Here is a 23,758-nt window from a genome sequence, read left to right on the forward strand (position 1 = left end):
AATGTTATGCTTTAAGATACTCTTGCTATGCTTGGAAGGCCTTATTAAATGGTTTAAATAATGCAGATATTTTAGCTAAAAGAAATATTTTTATTCCTTCTGGATGCGTTTTCTTTAATTCTGATTTGGAGTCTCACAATCACTTATTTTTCAATTGTGATTACTCTTTTCAAGTGTTATTTTTATCATTCATAATCTTTCTCATTTTTTTCTTAGGCCTAATTTTTTTGCAAGTTTTAGATTTTATTTCTTATCATAACGTGTCTTTTAATGTTAAGAATTTCTTCTTTTTGTGTCTTGTTGTTATTTGTATTTTCTTTGGAAAGAAAAGAATGAGAGGAGATTTTCTGGTCTTTGCTTAAGTGTGGATTCAGTTTGCAGGATGAATCATCATGATGTTTATGCTAGGTTTCTGGTTGGAAACCCTTTAAGGAAATTAAGTGTTTTTTGGTTTGATTGGCTTTGTTGGTGGGTGTTCTTGGTTGGCCTTATATTGTCAACTGATTTTTATTTGGATGGACAATATTTGGCTAATTTTTTTTCTCGTTGATTTGCTGGCTTTTGTTTTTTATTTTTTGTATTTTGGCAAGTGGCTTCTCTGGGTTTGTTTTTGAGTCTTTTTGCTTGATTTGATGGTGTCAGATAGGTGGGGAGATTTGGTTGATGTTGTTTGATTGTGGTTTATCTCCTGGCTGCTATTGGATCTTCTTTTTGAAGGGCTGTTATCACTAGGTGATGTTGCTTGATTGTGGTTCCATTCTTGGTTGTTGTTGGGTCTTCTTTAAGAAGGGCAGTCCTTACGGGGTGTTGTGGTTGGTAGATTGTAGATTATGGTTGATGGTTCCCGTTGTTGTTGGCTGATTATGGCTTTTCTTCCTCGGATGCTTCTGTTGATCAGGATGATATTGATTGATCGTGGTTTCATTGTTGGTTTCTGATTGCTGTCCTTTGTGTTGGGCAGTCCTTGCTGTGTTTTGTAATTGAGTTGTTTGTTCTTTGTTTATTGGGCTATTTTGTTTATGTAGCTTTTGACTGGTTTGTATCTTTTTAGTTGATCCTTTAGGCCTAGCTTATTGTTTCTCTTTTCATTAGGATTTTATGTTTTTCTTATTTTTCTTACATCCTTTTGAATTCTATATATTTTTTCTTCAATGAAAATTGGCATGTTTGCCCCTAATTTTTCCAAAAAAAAGCTTGAACCCATTCAAAACTTAATCCTATCGCCAACTAATTTACCTTATATCATCAACTAATTTACTTTATAGCATCCACTAATTTACCTAATCCAAACCAAACTCAAGTCCCAATCAAATAGCCCTAGTGTTCGTGGTTTGCTGTTTGGTGTTTCGAAATGATCTTGGGATCACCTCAAGGGTATTGCAGAATCTCAGATCTTACCGGGTAATATCTTCTCCCATTTCCCTCGTACGCCCTGTAAGCGCGACTTCAATTACCGAACCCGGTGACAGCTGGGAAGGCGACAGCGGGAGAAGGGCAGCTAGGGAGATCCCGGAGGCCGAGACAGGTAACTTCCCAGGGCGTCAAGAAGTTTCTCATCCCCTCCATTCATCAAATTTCTGCAGCCGCCGCTTAGGGTGAGTTTTCCGACCTCAAGATCTGTTCTAGTCAGTTCCCGTACAACCGATCCAGTGCTGAGATCAGCCGCGTGCATGTTCATTGCCATATTAGCAGTTTTTAACCATTGTTTTTTTTTTCTTTTTTTGAGTTACCTTGTCGTGGGTTTTGGTCAAATTTCATGTGCTTGGGAGTGGGTGGGTAACGATTAAAATGGTTCAAATCCCTCGTCTTTACTTTAGTTTTTAGGAGGATCCAGTCATTCATGTTGTTCTTCATTTGAACCTTGAGATACAAAAAGAATAAATTGCATATCTGCAGTTATATTTTTTGTATAAATGGATGATTACTCTTTAAAAGCTTCCGCTCAACTGTGGGTGACTGTCATTTTCGCATGAAATGAAGTCTTACTCAGATGTCTGTAGTCTTCTCTGTTACTTTCCATTTGTGAAAGCATGGGTGGCAATAGGTAAGGGGAATATGTTACTCAGTTTGGAATTTTTTTCCTAGACTTTACTCATTGTGATTTGCTTTAAAAATAAATTAGATTCGGTCTGGTAGAAAAAAAACTGCGCTTATTGTGACAATGCTAGAATTTGAAACACATTGTTTGATGAGCCAGAACAATTTTAACGGCGTGTATTGGAGGGTACATCTAGTGCTGATTAGTCTTCTGAAATGTAAATAGTGGTGGGATGATATTGGAATCAGTATTTTCTAATACATGCGTACCATTTTTAAGGAAGTTTAGCACGACATTTGAAGCTTCTTGTTATAAAGTAATCCATTCTTTCATTTGTTTCCGCTTGGTTTTTCTCTCAGCAAACCTCTTTGTTTCCTTATATTTGGATTAAAATTGTGGAAAAAAGATTTGCAAGCTGTAGATTTAGCAATTCATACAACACTTAAAAGGAATGAATGGACAATGATGATTCATGAAGTCGGCCTCAAGTAATTTAGATAATGTTGATGATGAGAAACGAAATAAAGTTATTTTTTAATTAAATGAGGCATAATTATCCTTTCCGATAGATGAAATTAAATTGAGTATGGTGAGCCAATTGATATGTTATTTGTTTTGAAACTTTATTTGTTTTCTATATCTACTTAGCATGGTAAAAGTTATTGATTTGTTTCTTCATGTCTAACCTTCAGAGATATCCATCTCGGACAAATTGTTGGCTCTCTCATTGCTTAAGTCAAAATATGTGATTATAGAGTGGGTGAGCCCACAAGAATGAAACAACAATTGTAATTTTGAATGCTGAAAGTTTCATTTAATGACCCATTGTGACAAAGGGCAATTGCATATTTTATCAGTTAAAGGAACTCACTTTTTTGTTTTAGGGAAGGTACAAAATGGCATTTTAATGAGTCATCATGCCATCCAATCCCTCCTCTAGGGGTCTAATTGCCCGACTTAACAACTGGAGTTCTATGAAATCACATGCACTCTCTGTTAATGTACCATTTTAAATAAGTAATTTAAGGTTTGATAACTTGTATGAATTTTGATATGATTAGTTGATATTGTCATGATCAAAGTAAAGAGTTTGTAAAGCTTCTTAGTTGGTCTCCACTTGGTTTTTCTCCTGACAAGCCAAATAATTTTTATATATGTATAGGAATTATGTAAAAAGATTTGTGAAAAGAAATTTAACACTTCATGCAACTTTCAATAAAAATATGGAAAATAACGATTCATAAAGCTAGCCACAAATAATTGGGCTAAGGTTGACTAGAACAAATAAGAGAAAGTTGTATATTAGTTAAAGGAGGGATAATCATTCTTTCTTGAGGGAATTTAATTGAGTTTGGAGTGTTATTTGTGTCGGTTTTATTTGGTTTCTAATTATTTAAACTTCTTTTGGTTTTCTTTATCTACTAAACTTGGTAAATGCTCTTGATCTATTTCTTCATGCTTAATCTTAGGATAAGCCCCATTTCAACGTTCTAACCAATTGTTTTTGGCTTTATCACTAATGGGCCAACCTGGTTGGATGAAAGGAGAATGCAAAGTAAATGGGATACAATGTAAAAAGAATGCAGTGTATTTAGATTGTTTGGATGAGTGTAAAATAAATGCAAGTGATTATATATATGCACAAACATATATACACACATATGCGGTATGCTATGCTTTAATTTTAGTTTAAGTTGCTTTTTTGTTGTGATTTTCAGAATATGGTTAAAAAGAGATAATAATATGAATGTATGCTGGGTGATTGTTGGTTCTATGTGTTTATGCATTTGAAACTTTTCAAACTTTAGATCCTATACATTATAGGTTTGTAAAACACACTTAAAGATTTTTATTTTAAAATTTTTAATTTTTAATTTTTTTTTTGCTTGTTTGTATATATATGGTTCTGCATTTCTTATCAACCAATGCCAAATGGTCCTTTTTAATGTTGTTAGAGTCTAACAATTGTCTTGAATATAAATATCTATATGCTTTCTATTCAGCCTTCTTCCCAACTCTCATCACAATATTCACTCTCACTTTATTGTCTCATTTATCTTTTTTCTTATGGATTCCTCCTTTCACATCTGCATTATACATTGCATCCTTATAAAAATAATTACTATCAAGAGTGCATTATTTTTTGAGAAAATCTACATCATGTCTTACCTTAAACTTGTAGTGGGACAGAAGGATTCGGTCCTTAGCTTTAATTTGTTTTACATTTTATGATTGTTGAAGACCATATGTGATATTGCTTGATGTTTCTCTTAATTCTCTTGCATTCTCTTTCTCCACCTTTTTTGTTCTCCTCTTTATTCCTTCTTCTTGAAACTTAAATGGAACTATAACTTCTCCTAGGAGTTTTCTAATTTGAGTTATTAGTGGATTTACATTTATTTGATCCACTGTCGGGAGAATTTAGGAATGGATAGATACTTGTCTTGAGCTTTTGGAACCAGGACAGTTATGATCCATGAGGATGTCAAAAGGAATAAGTGGGTTAGGATTGGTACAAAAATATCTTTAGAAACTAAAGAGTTCAGACAACAACCTGCAACCTTTTTTTTATTTTTTTGTCCAAAAAAACGGCTACAATTGAAAATGTTTGAGTTTCAATAGTGAAGTTCTTGAATAGGAGCTCAAAATCTTCAAATTGATTTCTGAAGGACACCCTAGCTTATATTGTTATTGATTTGACATCTGGCTTACTTTAGATGTTATGTATATGAAGAACTAATTAATGAATTTTGCTTTTCTGTTAAATGCCTCTGCTTTAAATCTCTAAATAGAACTAGATGAGTTCAAGAAGTATTGGAAGTTCTTGGGCTTCAAAGTATAACGAGTGATTTGCAAAGTCAAAATTTGACTCTGAATCCTTTATTTTTCTATGTTTATATTTTGATCATTTGTGCCCACAGTTGAATCGTGTGAATGCTTTACCATTGTCAAACTTAGAAATATGAAACATAGCTTAGAGTTGGGAAACAGTCCTTGCATTCATTCAAAATTTTAAAGTTGAGGACTTATTGCTTTGATGAAGCAACCAGACCCTCTGCCTCAAGAAAGAACTAACAAAACTGGCATTGTCTTATCAAGAAGCATGTTGTCCTTCATATCTAAATGAACTTTAGATGAATGTGAGATGATTATTATGCTATTTGTTGAGGCAGAAAGCAGCCATCATTTTGTGTCAGAAAATGATGTCTTGATAAGGTCGGAAAGCTTCGTTTGATGCCAGCATTTTGATATTTGTTAATGGTTGACATTTGTTTCATCGCCTTTGTTTTTTTTTTTGTTTCATCACCTTTGTCGTTATTCCTAACCCATATATTTGGAGAAGCTTAATGAACCCAGGATACATAGCGAACATTCTTGTTAAAAGATGCATTTGTTGTTTTCTTGTTTAATTAAATCCTTTGTTGGTTATTGTATGGTGTTAATATGGAAAGAGTCTGATTCTTGTGGATTTTTGCTTTCTACTGCACATTTGATTCCTAAATATTTGTATTCTGGAAAATAATGAACTGAGATTGTCCAAATTTTTTTTATCCTTACCTTATATGCTTTGATGTACGTTTAGAAGTTGCACCAATGATAAAGCCTGTAAGGTGAATGTATATGATGTCTCCTTGTTGTTCTGTTGTTGTATACTGTCGGTAGATGGATTGTGTTGCTCCATTGTGATTTTATAATGAATGCTCTTAGAAATAAATTTTTTAATGTGAAAGTGATTTATGTTTTATCTTGATATCTTTTTTTTTCTATTCAGTACTGTTGGGTAGTTTGGGCAATATGATATACATTAGAAACGATTATTTTCAAAAGGAGGCTCGATTGGTGATTTTTTTCCAGTTAGCAAAAGATTTCAGTTCTAGGTGTTTTGGGCTGTTTGCTGTTATGTTTTCTAAAAAACCAAATTCTGTTGGCATCATTGAAAGTTTAATTTTAAAGGTTGCTTGGTTAATGCGTAGATCCAGTTGACTTAATTTTTCTTGATCAACAGAAATTATTGAGTATTATCGCTTCATTAATTGGTACTTATTGCCTATTTGAATGTTAATATAATCCAATTGGAGCTTATGCCTGCTAATTAGTGATTAACTGAATTAATTGGAAATTTATATATCTGAGTTTAATTACTTAATTTAGGATTGGACTCATAACCTTATTTAAATCCCATAATCTTTACTTGGACAAGATTTGCTAAATGCCAAGATTTTGAAAATCCTACCCAGATTAGGATTTATCAGATCCTGGGATGTAAGGAGCCATTTTTTATTCCTAAATCCAACTCAAATCCTTGCATCCAGACAACAGGAATTGCTATATTTTAACGAATTGTGCGACAAGCCTTAATTTAACCAGAAAACATTCTAAAGGGCTTCTACTTGCATGCTCTGGTAGTTACTCCTTTATATACTACCTATTTGTGACGGATTTCGAAGTCGTGTTAATTTTGGAAGTAGCATCTTTTACTGATATCTTTGTTGTTCCTTCTTGCAAGATAGTTTTGCCAATAGCTTAATTAAATTGCATATCTTGTCAGCTACCTTAGCTGGTTGAAGTGGTCAATTTTCCTGGTTAACCAAAGATTTTAGCTCTTTAATTATTTGATTACTGTTGATAATCTGGACCCCCTTTTTTTATTACCCAAATGAAATCCATACATTCATGCTATTTTTATCACACCACATCATCGTCATCGTCATTATGGTTATCCCATCTAGTTTTCAGACATGGCATATGGTAAATTCTACTTTCACTGGGGCAGTAAATTAGCTAATCGTCTTATGAGAAATTTATAAAATTTGGGTTTAGAAGACTCAGCTTTACTATAGACTCAGCTTTAATATTTTTATCGTGGTGTATTCTGCCAGCCCATTCAATTTGAGCCCTCAAATTGTTGGGTTTTTAATTCTTATTATAATCAATTCGAGCCCTCCAGTTTTACTCCAGTTATCCCATCCAGTTTTCAGACATGGCATATGGTAAATTCTGCTTTCACTGGGGCAGTAAATTAGCTAACCGTCTTATGAGAAATTTATAAAATTTGGGTTTAGAAGAGTCAGCTTTACTATAGACTCAGCTTTAATATTTTTATCGTGGTGTATTCTGCCAGCCCATTCAATTTGAGTCCTCAAATTGTTGGGTTTTTAATTCTAATTATAATCAATTCGAGCCCTCCAGTTTTACTCCTATAGATTTGAATTTCAACCAATTCCCGTTTTTCTAACTTAACCAAAAACTTTGTTGCTGTTTGGTTCGTAACATCTAGATAACAATGTTATCTATCACATGGAATGTATTTGATTCGGTCTTTTTGATTAAATAATATGCTATTAGAAGTGTCAAGGGTTTGTTTGAGGTGTTGCATGAATTTGAATGTTTGACATTAAAAAAATCATTGATATATAAAAGTTGAGATAGATTTGAGGTAGAAGTATGAATTAGAGGACATATTGAAGTTAAGGTGAGTGTAAATAGAATTAGGTGATTTGGACATGACAACAAAGTTTAGAAAATGCACCCTTTAAATAAGTTAATAAAATTGGTGTCAAAGAATTAGAAAGAAAAATAAGTGGACCTAAGATTACATGAAGGAAAATTCAAAATGATTTGCTAAGAGTATTTTTAACATCTCATCATACAACAACAACAACAACAACCACAACAACAAGCCTTCATCCCACTACGTGGGGTTGGCTACATGAATCCTTTTTCTCTATTGTGCCCTTTTAAAAGATAAATTCTCATATAAATATAATAAAGAAAGGTCATTTTTAATATTTTCTAAGCAAGTCTTTTTTGGTCTACCTCTACCCTTCTTAACATAAGTCAAATCTAATACATCTACTTTTCTAACCGTGTCATCGAAAGACCACCATTTTATGTGACCAAACCATCTAAGGCGACTCTCTTTAATCTTATCTTCCACTGGAGCTACTCCAACCTTTTCACGTATATGCTTATTTTGTATCCTATCTCTAAGAGTAAAGCCACTCATCCACCTAAGCATCCTCATCTCTACATCACTTAACTTAATATTATGCTTCTCTTTTAATGGCCAACATTCTGCACCATAAAGCATTGCATGTCTAACCACCATCTTATAGAATTTTCTCTTAAGCTTGAGGGGACTTTTCTATCACACAACAAGCCTGATGCATTCCTCCAATTCAACCATCCAACTTGATTTCTGCTAATAATATCCCCGCCTATTTCACCATCACTCTGAACAATAGACCCAATTTATCTAAAATGTATACTCTTATTAATGATTTGATCATCCAAAATCACAATCTCCCCATTAGAACTATTATTACTAAAATTACATTCCATATATTTAGTTTTAGATCTACTCAAATGAAAGCCTTTAGACTCTTAGGTTGACCTCCATAATTCAAGTTTACCTTCAACTCTCTCTCTAGTTTTATCAACAAGAAGAATATCATCAGCAAAAAGCATAGACCATGGTATAACCTCTTGCAAATGTCTAGTGAGAACATCCATATGACTAAAGCAAAAAGATATGGGCTTAAGATTGATCCTTGATGTAATACAACTAAAATAGAAAAATACATCGTCAAACCACGTTGTGTTTGGACACAAGTAACAGCTCTTGCATACAAATTCTTAATGACTTGAATATAAGCATTATTAATCCCTTTCTTTTCTAGAACTCTACATAGCTCTTAACTTGGACCTTTATTATATGCCTTCTCTAAATTAATAAATATCATATGTAGATCATCCTTATTCTCTCTATACTTCTCCATCAAACCTCTCAATAAATGTATAGCTTCCATTGTAGACCCACCCGACATGAATCCAAATTGATTTTGAGAAACGTTAGTATCACGCCGCAACCTATGCTCCTAACTCTTCCATAGTTTTAAAGTATGACACATTAACTTAATTCCTCTATAATTTGCACAATATTATACATCACATTTATTCTTAAAAATAGGAATCAACACACTAATTCTTCACTCATCTGACATCTTTTTAATCTTCAAAATAATATTAAAAATTTAGTAAGCCAAGAAATTCCTTCTTCTCCTAAGCATTTCCACGCCTCTATTGGGATATCATCAGGTCCATTAACTTTTCCACCCTTCATTTTATTTAAAGCCTCTCTAACTTCGATTTTACTAATACGCCGATAAAAACAAAAATCTTTATTTTCATTTAGGGTGCCGAGGTCACTAAAGTTAATCATATTCTTATAATCTTCATTGAAGAGTTTATAAAAATATCTCATCCACCTTTATTGAATATCTTTTTCTAGCAAAAGAACTTTTTGATCTTCACCCTTTACACACTTCACTTTAACTAAATCCTTACTATTATATCTTTGTTTGACTAACTTATACATATATCTTTTGTCTTCTTTAGTATTTAATCTATTATAAAAATCATTAAAAGCTAAAATCTTTGCATCGCATATTATTTTCTTAGACTCCTTACATGCCTCTTTATATCTTTCCCAATTATCAGAATTTTAACATCTAAGCTAATTTTTATAATAAATCTTCATATTTTTTATGCTTCTCCAACATTTTGTTTACACAGCCAATTATTTTTACTATTAGAAGCTTTTCCCTTTGATAATCCAATCACATCTTTTATAACATTCTTAATATCACTAGTTATTTTTTCCCATATAACATTAGCTTTCTCATGCACAAAAGAAATCTTGAGATCTAGTATCTTATTCTCAAAAATATTTTTGTTAATATTCTTTAAATGCCCCCATCTAATCCTAGAACAACGTTTTTTTACTTTATTTGTTATTTTCTATCCTTTCATCTTAAAGTCCAAAACTAATAAGCGGTGTTGGATACATAAATTTTCACTTGGAATAACTTTATTATAAATTAATTCATAATACTAATGCCAAATAATTGGGGCAAGGATGATGATGATAATGAAGTATCAATGATGATTACAATGTTTTTTTTTTTAGTGGTGTCATTGGATCTAAATGCCACATTCTGCAAAGTATTTGAAATGTTATTTAAGAATATATTATTCATAAAAATCATAAAATCAGGTAACAGTTGTATTAATTTTATAACAATACATAACAAATGCCAATAATCCAAACAACTCTTTGTTATTTTTTGTTCAACCTCTTACTATAGTCTAGTTTTTTTTACATTTTTTTAGTCAAAGATTGTGTTGTAATTGTTCAAATAAATTTCTAAAGCTACATTAATTTCACCATTCCCTATATCAGCCACTCTGTCAAAATATAACGTCCCATGCCATATGTTTACATAAAAATGATATTTCAAGTGAACTCATCAAATCATTGTACCTCAACTATGAAGCTTATCCAAATTCCAAGCAGATGGAAGAATAATGTGTAATGGTCTATCCTTTGTTTAATTATATAAATCTAAACGTCTATCTTCATTGGAAATGTAATTCATGCGCATTGATTCTTATTTTTTATTTCTTACTTTGTTTCGACTGTAAAACATTTCTTATAATGTCTGCTCCTATAATGTGTTCCCTACTATCTTTTAGATCTTACTCATTATTGCACGGTTTCAACTCAGGCAATTCCAATAAGCACATATCAAGATCAGAATCACTACCATGATCTGACTTGCTAATTACTACTCATTGTGGTTCATGTGATATCCTGCTGCTGTATGTGTTTCCAGCCATTGTTTTCCTAATTTTCCATCGATTGATACCTGCTTTTGTCTACTATTTCCTTTTGGATTCTCCCTGTTTTCCTGATGCTATAGATTGGTTTCTCACCTACTCCTACAATTGCTGCCTTTCCCATCCTTACTACCCCATCGTCTCAAGTTGAACTGGCGCATTTGCGTCCTCCTGCTATTTCCCGCCAATCTCCTGTGTTGCCTTCCACTGTTAATGCTACACCCGCACTACCCATATACGTCAGACCCTCAGTCGCTTGTTGTTTTGGAAAATTTTCTTTTTTGTTTGTGAAAATTATGGAAATTTTCAGAATTCTTGATGAATATATGTAGAAATTCATTGTTTTGAGATCTTGAGAAATTCATTTAGTTTTTTGTTTTTGGATCCTTTGAAGGTCCATAAATAGGATCCTATAGTCTACAATTTTATTTTCTCACGCATGAAAAACATTATTATTCCATCTAAAAACTCTAGATTTTTGGAAAAGCTATCTTCTCCATCATCAGCATCATTCGCTATTCATATTCATTTTTGTTGTGTTCAATCTAAGACCATGTAGGCATTCAACCAGAATAATTGAAGGATTAACAAAACCAATCACAAATGGTTGAGATAAGGCAAATGGTGGTGGTGGTGATGATGAAGCTAAGATTTATTTTTCTTACTTGGAAAAAGCTTTTTTTTTTTTTGAGAAAATACAAAATTAAAAAGCAACTAATTGTAATTTTTTTTCAACTCTTAATTTGGTTAAGGATAGTGCTTTGCACATATACACTTCAACCAAAGGAGGGCAACATGAAGGGTTACATCATATTAAGAGGGCATAAATTCAAATTACAACCTACTTCCTAAGGAGGGGCAGTCCACAAGTATAAGAAAAGAAAGGTTACTTTCAAATTCAATTCCAAGGGAGCAACTTAAGCAGATTGAAGATTTCTTTCCATATTTTACCGAAGTTAAGAGTTAAGCAAGCCACTTTTGAAGGAGGATAACTACAATTCAACGTTCATGGATTATCATGAATTTAATTAGAAATTATCAAGCCTATTTAATAATTTTTCAATTAACTGTAACAAGCTATCAAAATAAGGCATTTGTTTTATTGAATATCTTATCCTTATGCATGATAAGGCAATAGCCCTTATTAAGATTTTTATCAATTTTCTTTTAAGTATAGCCTGTATGTATGCTTTTTATTTATGTTTTGAATCGTCATCAATTGAACTTTCTCTATCCTATCTATCATAGTTTTTTCTCTGTCCCTTTCTCATATCCTTTTTGTGTTTTACCTTATACTTGAAATATACAACAATTTCAAGCCTTTATCTCACTACGTGGTGCCGGCTACATGAATCCTTTTTCTCCATTGTGTCCGGTTAAGAGTCAAATTCTCATTTAGATATAATAAAGAAAGGTCATTTCTAATATTTTCTAACCAAGTCTTTTTAGGTCTACCTCTACCTTTCTTAACATAAGTTAAATCTAATACATCTACTCTCCTAACCGGGTCATCGGAAGGGTGCCATTTTATGTGACCAAACCATCTAAGGCAAGTCTCTCTAATCTTATCTATCACTGGAGCTACTCCAACCTTTTTACATATATGCTCATTTTGTATCCTTTTCTAAGAGTAAAGCCACTCATCCACTTGGGCATCCTCATTTCTGCAACACTTAACTTAATATTATACTTCTCTTTTATGGCCAACATTTTGCGCCATAAAACGTGTACTCTTATTAATGACTTGATCGCTCAAACTCACAAACCCCTCACTAGATCTATCACTATTAAATTACACTCCATGTTTTTGGTTTTAGATCTACTGAAACGAAAACCTTTAGACTCTAAGGTTTACCTCCATAATTCAAGTTTACCTTCAACTCCTTTAGTCTTATCAACAAAAAGAATATTGTCAGCAAAAAGCATACACCAGGGAACATCCTCTTGCAAATCTCTAGTGAGAACATCCATGACTAAAGCAAAAAGATAAGGGCTTAAGGCTGATCCTTGATGTAATCCAACTAAAATAGGAAAATACTTGGTCAAACCAACTTGTGTTTGAACATAAGTAACAGCTCCCGCATACATATCTCTAATGATTTGAATAAAAACATTATTAACCCCTTTCTTTTCTAGAACTCTCCATAGCACTTCTCTTGGGACTTTATCATATGTTTTATCTAAATCAATAAATATCATATGAAGATCTTCCTTTTTCTCTCTATACTTCTCCATCAAACCTCTCAATAAATGTATGGCTTTCATAGTAGACGTACTGGACATGAATTCAAATTGATTTTGAGAAACATTAGTATCACGTCGTAACCTATGCTCCATAACTCACTCTCATTATTTTAAAGTATTACCCATCAACTTAATTCCTCTATAATTAGTACAATCTTGTGCATCACCTTTATTCTTAAAGATATAAATCAACACACTCATTCTTCACACACATGACATTTTTTTAGTCTTCAAAATAATATTAAAAAGTTTTGTAAGCCAAGAAATTCCTTCATCTCCTATCCATTTCCACACCTTTATTGGAATATCATCAGGGCCAATAGTTTTCCCACCTCTTTTGTATACTTGATATATACAAAAGAATTTTATATTTGCACTCTAAGGATAGAGTCCACATCCAGAAGCAATATCCATTGATTATCCTCTCTCATGCATAGACTGCTCTCTTCTAACTAAGAATTGCATGAGGAAGATAGGCCCAAGGAAACGCTAATTAGGGTTTGGGGCAATCACCTTATATAATAAACACCAAATCTTGTTCCACTATAAATCTTTGCTGCTTCTTGTAAGTAAAAATAGCAAGATATAGAAGAAACATGTAGGAATAAAAATATGGGGGCTGATTTTTTATTCATTCTTTAACAAAAATGAAAGATACAATTGATCTAATATTCAAGAGGTAGATCGATTCTTCCACAAAACCGTAGCCGTCGCTAGGAAGCTTACACCAAACCTTAGAAAATAAACTAAGCATATATCTCATGATCATACTTGTTAACGGCAAATGACGCACCATGGCGCAAAGGTCCCATTGGAGCCATGACGCATAACATATGGCGCGGTGCGCGCCATTTTGAATATGGCTCAAATTATACAAGAGTTATAAATAACAATCCAAGCAATTTACGCAAGCAATCACCCAAGAAATTTATTTAAACAGATAACCTTGTTATACTTTATGGAATGTTTGTCTATCCTAATATATCCTTCTACATTCTAAAAACTATCTACTAGTTAACTAACATGCTAAGAAAATTACCACGTCCAATCAAGATATCACTTCAGTCACAATCATATCAAATCCATTACTAAAAAAAGTCACTTCAACTTTCATGTTCTCCATCAAATATATGCCTTCATATAATAAATTTCATTGAGATTATCCTTTAACCTATCTCTAACAGTTTCAAGTCCAATAAATAGTCAATCTTCATACAACTCAAATATATTTAAATGTAAGCAAATAGCATTAAGAAAATAAAAATATGCAATCTAACATTTATCTTAACACTTTTAATATATTTAAAAATTAGAAAATATATTATCTTAAAAATTAAAAAAAATAAATATAAAAAATATTTATAATTACATTAAAAAAAATTAAAACAACGACGTGCGTTATTTTGCGCCATGCGCCATGGCGCGCATGTGGCGCAAATAACGCGCGCCATTTTGAACGCTTGCGCCACGACATACACATGGCGACGTAGGTGCGCCGCGCCGCGCCGTGGGCCATGGCGCGCGCTATTTTGCGCCATTGATAACTATGCTCATGATAACCCTAGACTAAACTCCCCCTTAAATAGCCCTCATACATATTGAATACAATGAGAAACTTCCTAAACAACATAAACACAATTAGGAAAACTTCCTAAATAATTAAAACTTTCATAAACAACATAAACACAATTAGAAAACCTTCTTAAATAATTAAAATCTTCCTAAACAGCATAAACACAATTAGAAAGCCTTCTTAAATAGCTCCCCTTGATTCCTTCACCTTACATAATGAATAATAGCTCCCTTAGGCATCACAAGGGGGGCCAAAATTTCCCCATCTGATGCCCCTGGTTTCACCCAGCCAAAGGGCTAGTTTTACCAAGGCTAGGCCGGTCAGTTGGGCTGGCCTAGGCCAGTCTAGTTGGGCTGGTCTGGGTTGGTATGGTGGAACCCCCTTGATGTATTAATACTCCCCATCAAAGATGCACCTTATCCTCAAGGTGGAAGAATGAGAATTGTCTCCTAATCATCTCTTATGACTCTCATATGGCTTCGTATTTCGACGAATTCTTCCACTTGATTAGTACCTTTTGTGCTTCTGTTTCCCCTCAGCGCACCCCTTTTACTATTAGGAGTTCCAAAATAACCTCCATGTCTTCTGTCAAAGTCAGGGGTAGTGAAGACGGTGTGTGATCTCCTATCTCTCACCTCAGTTGTGAGACATGAAATACTTGGTGCAATGCTGACTAAGATAGTAATCCCAGTCGATAGACCACTGCTCCAATGCACTCCAGAACAGCATGAGGACAATTTCTCATTCCTTCTGGCTTAGTGTCTTCTGCCAGTAGAGTCTCACCTTTAAGTAAATCATGTCTCATGGCTTGAAGTGTTGTTATCTCCTGTGATCATCATCTTTAGTCCATATTTTGATGCATCCATCTCCACCACAAATGGTATGTTGAAGTCATGAACTGCTAATACTAGCATGCTGGTCATGGCTTTCTTCAGCTGCTCTGTTAGTGGCCATGTTATTGTGCCATACCCTCATATAAACTTCTGGTAGTACCCAGTGAGGCCCAATAACCCTCTCAACTCCTTCAAGCTCTTAGATAAAGGACAATCCAACATAGCCTCAATCTTGGATTGGTCTGTTGCTACTCCTGCTCTGCTCACCACATATCCTAGCTACTCCACTTATGGCTATGCAAAGGAACATTTCTTCAAATTGGAATATAGCTGGTGCTCCCTCATAATCTCCAGTACCTTCCTCAGGTAACACACATGCTCTGCCTTCATATGGTTGTATATCAGGATGTCGTCAAAAAATATTAGGACGAATTTTTGAGGTAGGGTTGAAACCCCTGATTCATGAAGGAATGAAAAGTGGCTAGAGCATTGGTAGGGCCGAAATGCATCACCAAAAACTTATAGTGACCCTGTTGGGTCTTGAAAGCTATCTTGTGCACATCCCCTCGACTTCATTCTGATATGGTTGTACCCTGACTTATAGTCAATCTTCGAGAAGATGGCCGTCGCAAATAGCTCATCGAACAGCTCATCGATCACAAGGATAAGAAACTTGTCCAGTATAGTTTTTTGTTTAGGACCTTATAATCCACACAAAACCTCTAACTATTGTCCTTTCTCACCAATAAAATTAGGCTGGAAAAGAGGCTCACATTGGGCCTAATAATCCTTGCCCTGTATCTCATCTTTCCGAATTTGCGGGTACCTGTACGGTCTGACACTGATAGGAAAAGCTCCCTTCTTCAAGGTAATGACGTGCTCATGCTCCCTGGTTGTCGGTAATTTGCTAGGCTCCTAAAATCCTCATGAAACTGTTGCAGAAGCTGATGTACACCCTTAGGGACCTCGACTGACTCTGAATCTCGAACCTCCTTCAGGTTCTACAGCTCCACCAAGTAGCCCAACCCTGCTCCTTGTATCGTCTTGGCCATGGTTTTGCATAGGATGTCGTCTCCTCGCAGCACCACCCTCTTACCCTCCACCTGAATCTTATTGTTAAAGATTTTCAGTCCACCTTTGTATCCTTGATTGTATGTAACCACTTCATCCCTAGGATCACATTAGTGCTCTCCAAATCTATGGGAAGAAAATCCTTTACTATTTGCATGCCTTGGATTGTTAGTACCAACCTTCTGCAAATCCCCACTACTCCTTCTCTGTCCATATCATGACTCCAAAGCTCCCTCTATCCACCAACTTCAATCTCAAATGATTCACGACCTGATTTAAGATGAAGATGTGAGTAGCCTCACTATTCACCAAGACCACCACTGGCTGCTCCATGACCTGCCCCCTCACATTTATGGTGTGATTTGGAGTAAATCCTTTCACTGGGTTAAGGGACACATCCACCATATCAAGGTGTAGGTGCTCTCTTCCTGCTTCTGCTTCCTCCAACTCTTCGCCGTCGGTCTCCTCCTCACAAACTATAAGGGCTTGGAGTGTACGGTCCTTGCACCAATGACTTGGTGTATACTTTTCATCACATCAGAAGCACAAACCCCTTCGCTCTCTTATCATGCACCTCTGCCTCTAGGAGGCACTTGAAGTTGGCCCCACGACGAACTCCGCCGCTCTTCCCCCTCGGTGCCTCCCGTTGAAATGATATGGTCTTGGTCCTCAATGCTACTGAAGTCGAGGCAGTCTTGTAGGAGCCTCCCTTAACTCTGCTTCTATTAATCCTCTCCATGTATCTTCGATCCTCCGCTATCTTGGCTAGCTCCAATGTCTCCCTCAACCCCTTTGGCCTCAACAATCGGAGGTTTGCTTATATATGCTTTAGGCCCTTCATGAAATTTCCCTCTGACACCTCCTTCGAAATTCCCCTTAACCTCCCCGACAACAACTCAAATCTCTCCCTATACTCCATGACGGTCCCCTCCTGAGTCAAGGCAAAGAATTTCTCATGTAAATCCCCTCCCCGAATGGCTTGAAAATGCTCCAAAAAGCAATCCTTCAACTCCTCCCAAGAATGGATCAAATATCTAGTCTCCCTCCATTGGAACCAAACTAGAATTTCTCATGTAAATCCCCTTCCATAAGCTTCTCCTCGTTGGTCAATCCATTCACCGCGAAATACCTCTCCATTCGGTACACCCATCGATAGGCTTCATCCTCTTCAAAAATTGGCATCTTCAATTTCCTCACCCTATCATCTTCACCCCAATTTCCTCTACCTCTAATTGTTCTCCCTGTGCACTGAGAGTGGGAATCCCATCTCTCTTCCATCCTCCTTGCATGTCTCGATCCCCATGGCTAGGCTCGACCCTCTCCATCTCTGTTCACCCACTCCCCTTCCCCGAAATACCTCCCATAGTGGTTGGCCGCCCTACCACCTCCACTGCAAAATTCTCTCCTTGCTATCCTCCCATCCGAAAGCCTTGATTCGCCCCTTATTGGATCCCTAGGAGGTAGCTCTTTATAAAAGAAGCTCTCCTCGTTAAACTCCTCTCATGCGATCTCCCTTCCCTTAGATTCGGCCAAGGGAACCACTAGTGGAGTTTTGGATTGCATCTCCACAAGCTTCCTCATCATCTCCTCCAACCCTCCAAATTGGTTCTCTATCCGATTCTCCATGGTTCAAAATTTTCCTTCGATGGTTGAGAAATGAGAACTCCATTCCAGATTTGATTTGCTCCACTTCACATTCCAACACATCCACCTTCTTTCCTGCTATATCTCCAAAATCTCACTCTGATATTAATTTGATACATCTTGGAAGTAAAAACAACAAGATAGATAGAAGAAAATTGCAGGAATGCAAATATGGGCTTTGAGTTTTGATTACTTCTTCAACAATAACGAAGAATATAATTGATTTACTACTCGAGAGGTAGATAGGCTCTTCCACAAACCCTAGCCGCCACTAGTAAACTTACACTAGACCCTAGAAAATAAACTCAGCACATAGCTCATGATAATCCTAGATAAAACTCTCCCTTAAATAGGTCTCACACACATTAAACATGATTGGAACCTTCCTAAACAATATAAACACAATTAGGAAATCTTTCTAAATAATTAAAACCTTCCTAAATAGCATAAATACAATTAAGAAACCTTCCTAAACATTCAAAACCTTAACATCATAAACACAATTAGGAAACCTTCATAAACAACAACTCCTTAATTCCTCCTCCTTACATAATGAATAATAACTCCCCTAGGCCCGGCAAAGGGGGCTAAACCCCTCTGCTGCCCTTGGTTCCACCTAGCCAAAGTGCTAGTTCGATCGGCTGGCATGTGCACCCCCCCCCAAACAAAAAAAAAACTTCTGCATGTCATTTGTGCAAATGTGTTGATTAGCTTACGTTAAGAAAAAAATCCTTAAATATTGAATTCTACTTTAATCTATAATTTCATTTGCATGCATGAAAGCTTTTTACTGAAAAAAGAAATCCTTGAAAACCCTACCCTCTTATCCAATCCTAGAAGATCTTAATTCTTCCAGGAAACTCTATTAGTTCCATAAGCTTCTTCATTATCATTCCAAGATCAGGTGGGTAATAAGATAAATCTCTATTCCGTTATTAGTTTGATTCTGAATCATGCCGTGCATAGGCAAAACCCCCAAATAAAGTCTTAAGAACAATTATAATTGTTTGGTTCTGTCTTAGTATCTAACTTGTATAAAGAGAATTCTTTCCCACCGTCCAACCAACATTTGTCAACCTATACATCGTAATCTAAAACGACTTTACATATTGCATGCTTAATGGATGCATGTTATTTGATCTATTTTGACATTTTTTGGAGAGGGAAAGCATTTTGTTAGATTAAAGTTATGTCTTTCTTCTATTGCTGTCGTTTCATACTTAAATCTATAATTGGATAGTTTATTTCTAGTCAATATGATCTAACATAATGAACAAAGAATATATTTTTCCAAAGCTCAGCACCGTCTCATTTTTATTCCCATTTATAAGTTTAAGCTAGAATTTCCTTGGATTTAACGTGTGGTCCATTTTCTAAGCTTTTTATTCATAACATTTAAATTGATTCCTGTTTCAATTTGTCTCATTATTTTGGTGTTCTTTGAGTTTCATTATTGTGCTTTTTTCTATGGTACAGTTTACTTGGTTGTCTATGTTGATGCCATCAGATTCTGGAGATGAGTCACCAATGGTTAAAAAAGAATTTCCTACTTCATCCCGACCTCTGGTAAGAAGTCAAAAGAAGTCACGCGATCATAAGAAGACTGATGCTGAGGATAGCAATGCGCAAATCAGTGGGGCTTCTGCAAACCAATTGGTTGTTTTTAAAACTGGTTCCAGCTCTGGTGAAGATTTGCACCCTGCTTCCAATAATTTGGATCATCCTGTACAATTGAACTCTGTAGCACCAAATTCTTCTAGCCGCAGTCTTCCATCTGTTGGGGCATTTACTGTTCAATGTGCATCATGCTTTAAGTGGAGGCTTATTCCAACGAAAGAGAAATATGAACAAATACGTGAAAGTATTTTACAAGTACCTTTTGTATGTGAACGAGCTCGGGAATGGCGACCCAATATTTCCTGTGATGATCCGCCAGACATTTTGCAAGATGGAAGTAGGCTTTGGGCCATTGATAAACCTAACATTGCTCAACCACCACCTGGTTGGGACAGACAACTTAGAATCAGAGGTGAAGGAGGCACAAGATTTGCAGACGTGTAAGGTTTCTTTCCTATTTGAAATAATTTTCTAAGATATATGCTTCCTTGCAATGTTTTCCATGAATGGTAGTGATATTTTGTCTCTGCCGTCATGTGGTGAAATGATAATTTTAGTTTAGTTACTGTGAGTTTGAGGATACTTTATTCTGCTGGTCGACATAATTAAGGAGTTGCAATAATCTATGGTTCTTATCTTGTCTTCTTATAGTCTTTTAGTCATAATTGATATGCATTTCCAGCTGAGTGAATACTATTTCATGGCAGATGTATATCATGTTTGGCTTATTTGCTTTGAAGCTTTTCTTTCAGGTCTTCCAGTATATATTTGGAAATAACTTTTTTAAATTCTTTTTATCTGCTTGAACTTTTGTTTACAACTATGGTAGTATGGTGCACCGACAATCTGTTAGACCGGTCCAACCGGTCCACGCTGGACTGGCCCAGGCGCGAACAAGGCGGAAGCCTCCACTCTTGCTTTAGCCGCACGCACTACAGGAGCTAACGGAGCATTTTATGAAGGATTTTTGAGGGATTTGGGAGGGAAATTTGATTGTAGGGACTGTTTAGGGATTTCCTTTTGATTTGTATGCATTAAATACTTTATTTTCCTAGGGTTAGGGCATCTTGAATTTGGCTGAAAATTTGAGATCTCTTAGATTTAGGTTTTCCTTTGGACTCTAGCGGCATCTAGAGATTTGGGAGAGATCGATCTTCCTCTCGAATTGAGGATCAACTATATCTTGCTATTTTCCATTTCTATTTCGTCAAATAATACAAATTATCTATTGTTTTTGTGGTTTTGTGTGGATTTTCGTGGAGAAAGCTCGTTGTTTTTTGAAGATTGATAGGAAATACCTGAGATCTACAAGTGTTTCCTATCAAATTGGTATCAGAGCAAGTCTTGGGACCGTTGGGGGGCTGATTTTGACAAATTTCAGCGGCTGATTTTTGGGCAGAGGAAGCATAAAGTTGCTGTTTTTGTGATCCAAATCCAGATTTTTTTTAATCTACAAAGATCCGAATAGAGATGACGGCCAAGAAAGTTGATGCGCTAGAAGAAAGATCGGAAGGAGAGATGAATCAAATCAAACTACGGTGGAGGACAGAATTTCTTCCATGGAAGGGCAAGTTGCGGACTTACGGGAGATGATGAAGAAGATGTTAGAATTCCACAATCAATCAGTGGCTTGCATGGCGAGAGGGCTAGAAGGACAAAATACAAATTCTATAATCCGCTAGGATGAAGAGGAGATAGAGATTGTAGAGGGAGAAAGGAGAAGACCCCATCTAGAGCCTTTCCGGAGGAAGGATAAAGGAGATAGGTTTGGGGAAAGGCATGGGTATGGAGGGCAGGAGCAACGGGGCGCTGATTGGGAACGTAAGGAATGAAATTATGGCCGGCGAGGGGCTGATTTTGAAGGGAGGAGGGGAATTCAAAGGAAGTTATGGGTATGACAGGGCAAGGGAAGACCGAAAGACATGGGGAGGGCCAAACACTTGGGAGAGGGGAAGTTACGGAAGGAATAAGGGGAAACAGGGGAGATCAGAAGGTGAGGAAGCTGAAGATACCCATATTAGAAGGGGATGATGCCTATGGGTGGAATTATAAGGTGGAGAGGTACTTCTCTATTAATGGGTTAATATAGGAGGAGAAGCTGACAACAACATGCTTATGCTTGGAGGGGAAAGCGCTATGATGGTACCAGTGGAGAGACCAGAGGAGACCCATCAGGAGTTGGTGAGAATTCAAAGATTGTATTGTAGAACATTTCCAAATCGACTAGGTAGGAGATTTATATGAGCAGTTTTTTGCTCTGGTGCAGGAGGGATCAGTAACAGACTACCGTGAACGGTTTGAGCACCTGGCCAGTAAGGTGGAGCGATTATCAAATATGGTATTGGAGGGGAACTTCATGAAGGGGCTGAAGGCAGAGGTCAGAGCGACATTGAAAGTTCTGTTGCCTCGTGACTTGGGGGAAGCCTTGAAGTTGACACAGCTGGTGGAAAATCAGAAGAATCTAGAGAAGGGAGCCAGAAACAGCAGCTCAAGAGGCTCTTACAGGACGATGACCACTCTTTTAGCACCCAAGGGGCTTGCATCAGGCAACATAATGAGACCACCAGGGAGAAACCAGTTGAAGGAGGGAGTGCGAAAAATTTCAAGAGGCTGATAGAGAAGGAGATGTAGGAGAAGAGGGTGAAAGGGTTATTTTTCCATTGTGATGAGAAGTATACTCCAGGGCATATCAGCTTCTCACCGTGTGTGATAATGAGGAAACTGAGGAGGGAGGTGAGAGAGAAATGGATGAAAAGTTGCATCTGGATATGGCGGAGGTCTCTCTGAATTCAGTGGATTCACTTCGAATCATGTTATGAAGGTGAAGGGGGAAATAACAGGCATGGAGGTGGCAGTATTGATTAACAGTGGTGCTACCCATAAATTCATTTTTACTCAGATCGTCAACCAACTGGGAGTGAAATAGTGGACACCGGTTATTATGGGGTGATGATGGGTACAGAGAAGGTGGAGAAAGGCTAAGGGGTCTGTAGAGGAGTGGTGTTGACCATCCAGGTAATTCAGGTAAGGGAGGATTTTCTCCCACTAGAGTTAGGAAGTACTGATGTCATTCTGCGAATGAAATGGTTGCAAATCTTGCGGCAAACCAAGGACAATTGGGGAGCAGTCACAATGAAATTAACGGTGGATGGGAGAAAGGTGGTTATAAGGGGAGATGTAGTGCTGTCCAAAGCCATGGTATCACTTAAGACCATGGTTAAGAGCCTACAAGAGGTGGGGGAAGATTATCTGGTGGGACTACATAAGCTGGATGTGATCAGGATGGAGGAGGGAGGGGATGTTTCTCTTTCAGTGTAGCCCTTAATTCAGCAATTTGGTAAGGATTTTTAGCCACCTCAAGGATGACCACCTCCACGGGAACACGAGCATATCTCCACCTTGAGGACAAGGTGCATCTTTGGGAGGAGAGTATTGTAAGACCAGTCCATTGGACTGGTCCAGCCTGTCCACGCGGGATCGACCCAGGCATGAACGAGGTGGAAGCCTCTGCCTCCTTCTTTAGCCGCACGCACCGCGGGAGCTAACAGAGCATTTTAGGAAGGCTTTTTTAGGTATTTGGGAGGGAAATTTGAATGTAGGGACTGTTTAGGGATTTCCTTTTGATTTGTATGCATTAAATACTTTATTTTCCTAGGGGTAAGGCATATTGAATTTGGCTGAAATTTGAGATCTCTTGGATTTAGGTTTTTCTTTGGGCGCGTCTAGAGATTTGGGAGAGATCGATCATCCTCTCAAATTGAGGATCAACTGTATATTGCTATTTTCCATTTCTATTTCATCAAATAATACAAATTATCTATTGTTTTTGTGGTTTTGTGTGGATTTTGATGGAGAAAGCTCGCAGTTTTTCGAAAATTGATAGGAAATACTTGAGATCTACAAGTGTTTCCTATCACAATCCTTCTAAGGAGGTATGTAGTGTTCGATATGTGTGACATATGTTCGAAATGAACACATGTATGAAACACCCTGTTCACGTAACAAGCATAGTAAAGGCGTGTCCAATTAAAGTATTTTTAAAAAATTGTACACATGGGT

At 36.4% G+C, this 23,758-nt stretch overlaps 1 protein-coding gene across 4 annotated transcripts in view; it reads left to right on the forward strand.

Annotated features, from left to right (window-relative positions):
- Positions 1–1,335: 1,335 nt before the first annotated feature.
- The window catches only part of LOC110103086 (methyl-CpG-binding domain-containing protein 2), a 52,173-nt gene continuing 29,750 nt past the window's right edge, over positions 1,336–23,758 (forward strand). Inside the window, exons 1-2 of one of the 4 annotated variants that reach the window (XM_020831652.2) lie at positions 1,336–1,525; positions 19,590–20,139. In XM_020831652.2, coding sequence (XP_020687311.1) covers positions 19,610–20,139 — 530 coding nt within the window. In that variant the 5' untranslated portion in view covers positions 1,336–1,525; positions 19,590–19,609. Of the gene's footprint in view, positions 1,596–19,558; positions 20,140–23,758 lie in introns of all 4 variants that reach the window. The other 3 variants (XM_020831650.1, XM_020831651.2, XM_020831649.2) reach the window with 3 other exon arrangements.

The sequence above is a fragment of the Dendrobium catenatum genome, unplaced genomic scaffold, assembly GCF_001605985.2.
Source record: "Dendrobium catenatum unplaced genomic scaffold, ASM160598v2 original_scaffold_235402, whole genome shotgun sequence".
NCBI lineage: Eukaryota > Viridiplantae > Streptophyta > Magnoliopsida > Asparagales > Orchidaceae > Dendrobium > Dendrobium catenatum.